At 36.1% G+C, this 6,000-nt stretch overlaps 1 protein-coding gene across 3 annotated transcripts in view; it reads right to left on the bottom strand.

Moving 5' to 3' along the window:
- Positions 1–121: 121 nt before the first annotated feature.
- LOC139754191 (uncharacterized) overlaps positions 122–6,000 on the bottom strand; it is a 115,039-nt gene continuing 109,160 nt past the window's right edge. For all 3 annotated transcript variants that reach the window (XM_071671403.1, XM_071671404.1, XM_071671402.1), the window contains exon 2: positions 122–4,165. In XM_071671403.1, the coding sequence (XP_071527504.1) occupies positions 2,093–3,103 (1,011 nt within the window). In that variant the 5' untranslated portion in view covers positions 3,104–4,165 and the 3' untranslated portion in view covers positions 122–2,092. The remainder of the gene's footprint in view (positions 4,166–6,000) is intronic.

Below are 6,000 nucleotides of genomic sequence, written 5' to 3'. Positions count from 1 at the left end.
ACCCAAGGCCAAAAGTAGGTATATATATCAAAATAACACAACGTATGCCATCAAAAATTGCCGAAGTTGCGTTCAAACAAATAAATAAAGGAATTTCTAATACAAGACGAGAATTGTTGTCAAAAAAAAAAAATCATTTCTCAGTGCTCTCACTAGATTAGTCTCACAATTATGGAAAGAGAACTTTAATATCAAAATAGTATATTGAAAAAAAAAATTCTCTCATGAATTGAAAGAACATCATAGAAGAATAAATCAACAAAGGGACTTATTCGAGGAAAAACAAAAGAAACCTAAGGTGGGAGAGTGTTGATAAAAATATCTTACCAATACACTCCTATCTTTAGATGGCTTTTCTTACATTTTTTCTATATAAGAAAATGATTATTACTTCACCCATCAAGTAAAAACCTTCTCAAAAGAGCAGTGTGGAAAAATATATGAAAAACACATCATATCAATTTATCAATAATGTCCTCAAATGTTCTGAAGGAACTCCATCATGAATAATTCGTAGAAGACTATATTTTTTCACCTATAATTTTCTGATAAAGTATATACTTGTTAATTCATGCATTTCATAAGAACCTTAACAGGAACTGTGTTTGCAAAAAAAAATATGAAAATTACAAATATCCCATCAATTTTGAACCAAAGGGTTGCAGGAGCTAGGTACGAATTCTAATTCAGTATGACAAAACCCCAAAAACAGTCTAACACAGAGTACACCATCAATATTATTCAATTTGCATTCAGGTGAGATAGTAAAACAATGATTCATATAAAATAAGAGAAGATTCATTGCCAATCAAAGAAAAATATATTTTGCACTAATTCTTACACCAGATCGGTCTTCCAACCATGGAAATACATCTCAAGTATCAAAATACTATAGTGAAAAAATGACTTCTCTCATATGAATTGAAAGATCATATAAGAATAATAAAAAACCAAGAAGCAAGTGGTATTGTACTTAACTTACCAATAAAGGAAATCATATTTGTAAAGGTACCTCATCATTATACAACCATTTCCTTTAGTAATTTTTCCTCGTATTTATCCAAATATGTACAAGATTATCAATTCAATCATCAAGTAAGGATATGCTGAATACAATAATGTAGAAAAATATTTGAAGAATATAATACACCACATCATTTCATTGATTATATGGTAAATGTTATGAAAGGATCACCATCACTAATGATCAGTAGGAGATACACCTCCATCTAGTTCACCTACTTTCTCTTACAATTTTCTAAATATATAGACAAATATCAACTTGTGCCTTAGGTATGAACTGAAGAAAACTGCATATATATACTATACGAAAACTGCATATACAAACTATAAGAAAATTACAATGTCAAATAATTTTGCCAACTGTAGGATGAATGTTTTGAACCCAAATAAGTTCCATCTCCTTGGTTTGACTAAACCCAAAAAAAAATGCCAAAACAAACCAGAATAACATGGTGTATACCATCAAAATTGCATGATTTGTGTTCATTTGAGCTTGTAGAAAAATGTTTGAAATGATATAAGAAAAGATTCATAAGCAGTTTGCATTAGTGCTCTCATCAGATGGTTTTACTAGCATTTGTCTGTGTCTACAGAGACAAAGTTTAGGTCTCTATAAAGTCCAAATTTTTCCAGAATTTGGACATTTCTTGATCCCAAGCCATTCAAATTTTGAAAGTTTACCTGTATATATCATGTATACAAAATACTATTAAATTAATCAATAAGCACGATATTACCATCACAATCATTCCAAATACTGTATAGGAATTGCCTTACTCAAAATTGAGTCGGCATATAAAATAAACACACAAAGAATTTTACATCAAAAAAATTTTACCTCTTTAAACAGAGAATTGTTGCAGCTGACACAGTGTTCACCCTAAACACATCATATATACTTTCATGGTATACACAGTAAACTATATTCTCTCTTCACTAGTCCACACTTTGAAGAATCACAGATTGGTTCAATTTTGCTGGTTACCATAGTAAATAAGTATAAAACTATACATAATCACCTGTGAAAGGAAGGGTCTTATCTTCAGCACAAAGATAAACTTCAAAACACTCAGAACTCTTCCTTAACAATGTCGATATCCTCCATCTCAACCTTCATGGACAACTCAGGAACAATTCTGGTGGGTCCTGGCTGAAGGTCTAGTGTACTTATGATAGATTCTGCACTATTACCAGACTCCTGTTTTAATCCATCTGGGCCACTAGACTTCTTTATTACTGAGTGAAACATAAAATGATCCTTAGATGTTTGATGGCACTGACATCTGTGGGGGCAGGATGTGTGGTGTTTTTGACTAGCCTTGTTGAAGCAGGACTGACCTGGGTGGACTGCAGTGAACAGCTCCTCTTCTTTATGAAGTTTTATGTGCTGCACTAAATAAGCCTTCCGTGAGAAGGTCTTTTGACAATGTGAACACTCATATGGCTTCTCTCCTGTATGAACAGTCATATGCTTTGCTAAATAACTTCTCAGGGAGAAGGTCCTTTGGCAGTGTAGACATTTATATGGCTTCTCTCCCGTATGAACAGTTGTGTGCCTTAATAAATCACTCCTCTGTGAAAAAGCCTTCTGGCATTGTGAACATTCATATGGCTTCTCTCCTGTATGCGTTGTCATGTGCTTCACTAAATTACACTTCTGTGAGAAGTTCTTTTGGCACTTTGAACATTCATATGGTTTCTCTATTGTGTGAATGACTGTGTGCCGCAATAAATCACTCCTACTGGTGAAAGAGTATCGGCACTGTGAACACTCAAATTGTTGACTTCCTGTATATACCTTACTGGACCTGTCAAGGTTACAATGTTGGATGAAGCTTTTCTGGTAATCTGAACACTTGGACGAATTCTCATCTTTGTCTGTTAGCATATCTCTCTTCACGAGGGAATTCTTTAGAAGTGTTTTATTGCATATAGAATGTGCCATTTCTTTGCTTTCAATAATGCAATCTTGTGAAATAACAATATTGTAGCCCACAATGAAGTTCATGACAACCTCAGATGTGGACCAGAAGTGGGGTGAATAACCCTGGCTGGTGTACTGTGTGGTATGTACACACATTGATGTGTGAGTGAACTACCAAGCTTAACCCACCCTAACCCAACTGACCAAGGGTCACCTGTAATGAGATGAACAACTCATGACCCATGCATAGCAGACAAGGCAGCAATTTCTGGTTTTGCATTAACCTCCCTGACTAAGATCATAAAAGGTCAGGTCCCCTCCTCTCACTTTCAGAGCGATGGACTACACCCTCTAACCTTGTCCAAAATGCTAACATGCCAGTTGTCCATGATTACTATCTGTAGTCCTCTCAATTCACTTCTCACTTCACTGTTTTTTTTTCACACTGCATATCTTCTGCTTATATTTGTTCTCAATTAACAATGACAACTAACAGCTGCATTTTCAAAGTTAATTCCATCATCAATAATTTGGCATTTTCACTAACATAATTCCAGAATCACATTTTCAACTGGGATAACTATGTACATCTCAAGAACTCTCAATGCATGATTTGCCTGTTTAGAATTCATGCTAAGCCTTTTGACATAACGCTATCTTGGCACTGGCAGTGATTAGTGAATATATGCTTATCAATTCTCATAATTTGACTGCCAAACAATGGAATAATTAGTGACAGAATGTACAAACTGCAAAATATTTCTCTGTACCAAAGGATCATGTCACGAAAAATGTAGCTAGTATTAACAGTACTAGCAAATATCAAGAAAAGTTTGTTTGTACTGGATATCAAATATGGTCTTTCTCATTATTAGTAAAATGTTTTCCTTAGTAAAATGTTTTCCTTAGATCTATTTACCTCTTACTGTAAATCTTTCACTTTTATGCTATTGTTGCCACTATTGTTACCAATGCTCTTTTATGCCTCTAATGTTACTGTTCCTAAACATTCTTACTATTCTTTACCTGATTCTACTGTTTTTGTTACTCTAGTCAGTTTTTTTTTTTTCTTTTCTGAACCTACTCCTTTTCTTGTGGTTGGTTATTCAGTGTTGTATGTCATTGCTGTAAGGTTCTTCATAATGCTACTCTTGTGGCAGCATGTCATTCAGGAGAGCCTGAGATCCCATGTCAAGTTCTTGCGCTCAAAACAGAAAGCTGCCAGTGAAAGAAAAGCAAACATTAGTGTTGTATGTTCTGCATAACATAGAGGAGACCCTTTGTATTCAGGATACATCAATTAAAAATAAAACTCTTGTATGAAATTTTAACAACTCATGAGGTGGTACCATCAACATCAAGCATTGATGATAAGGACTAGATCTTTAATATATAATGATAAATAAATGTGTGTGGATGTAACCAAGATGTGAAGACCCTTACTGGAAAAACAATCACTCTTGAAGTAGAACCTTCAGACACAATTGAAAATGTGAAGGAAAATAGTGAAATTGGAGAAAAATGTAGCTTAGACATTGAAGCTTATTAATACAGTGGTTAAATTGATGAGAACTGCTATTGACGTTTGTGTAAATAAATTATACATTTACTTTTTTCCATAGCCAGAGGTTGAACCATTATGTGACATTCATTTTTTTCATTCATTTCAAGCTAGAAGTTTCAGTTTTCTAAATTGTTTCTTACATTTTTCATATGTATATATATGTATGTGTGTGTGTGTGTATATGTGCGTATGTATGTGTATGTGTGTGTATGTGTATATGTATATATATATGTATATTATCCCTGGGGATAGGGGTGAAAGAATACTTCCCACGTATTCCTCGCGTGTCGTAGAAAGCGACTAGAGGGGACGGGAGCGGGGGGCCAGAAATCCTCCCCTCCTTGTATTAACTTTCTAAAATGGGAAACAGAAGAAGGAGTCACGCGGGGAGTGCTCATCCTCCTCGAAGGCTCAGAGTGGGGTGCCTAAATGTGTGTGGATGTAACCAAGATGTGAAAAAAGGAGAGATAGGTAGTATGTTTGAGGAAAGGAACCTGGATGTTTTGGCTGTGAGTGAAACGAAGCTCAAGGGCAAAGGGGAAGAGTGGTTTGGGAATGTCTGGGGAGTAAAGTCAGGGGTTAGTGAGAGGATAAGAGCAAGGGAAGGAGTAGCAATACTCCTGAAACAGGAGTTGTGGGAGTATGTGATAGAGTGTAAGAAAGTAAATTCTCGATTAATATGGGTAAAACTGAAAGTTGATGGAGAGAGGTGGGTGGTTATTGGTGCATATGCACCTGGGCATGAGAAGAAAGATCAAGAGAGGCAAGTGTTTTGGGAGCAGCTGAATGAGTGTGTTAGTGGTTTTGATGCACGAGACCGGGTTATAGTGATGGGTGATTTGAATGCAAAGGTGAGTAATGTGGCAGTTGAGGGAATAATTGGTATATATGGGGTGTTCAGTGTTGTAAATGGAAATGGTGAAGAGCTTGTAGATTTATGTGCTGAAAAAGGGCTGATGATTGGGAATACCTGGTTTAAAAAGCGAGATATACATAAGTATACTTATGTAAGTAGGAGAGATGGCCAGAGAGCGTTATTGGATTACGTGTTAATTGACAGGCGTGTGAAAGAGAGACTTTTGGATGTTAATGTGCTGAGAGGTGCAACTGGAGGGATGTCTGATCATTATCTTGTGGAGGCTAAGGTGAAGATTTGTATGGGTTTTCAGAAAAGAAGAGTGAATGTTGGGGTGAAGAGGGTGGTGAGAGTAAGTGAGCTTGGGAAGGAGACCTGTGTGAGGAAGTACCAGGAGAGACTGAGTACAGAATGGAAAAAGGTGAGAACAATGGAAGTAAGGGGAGTGGGGGAGGAATGGGATGTATTTAGGGAATCAGTGATGGATTGCGCAAAAGATGCTTGTGGCATGAGAAGAGTGGGAGGTGGGTTGATTAGAAAGGGTAGTGAGTGGTGGGATGAAGAAGTAAGAGTATTAGTGAAAGAGAAGAGAGAGGCATTTGGACGATTTTTGCAGGGAAAAAATGCAATTGA

Source organism: Panulirus ornatus, chromosome 16, assembly GCF_036320965.1.
Source record: "Panulirus ornatus isolate Po-2019 chromosome 16, ASM3632096v1, whole genome shotgun sequence".
NCBI lineage: Eukaryota > Metazoa > Arthropoda > Malacostraca > Decapoda > Palinuridae > Panulirus > Panulirus ornatus.
The sequence above is the reverse complement of the archived record's forward strand: the minus strand, read 5'-3'. Positions and strand labels throughout refer to the sequence as shown.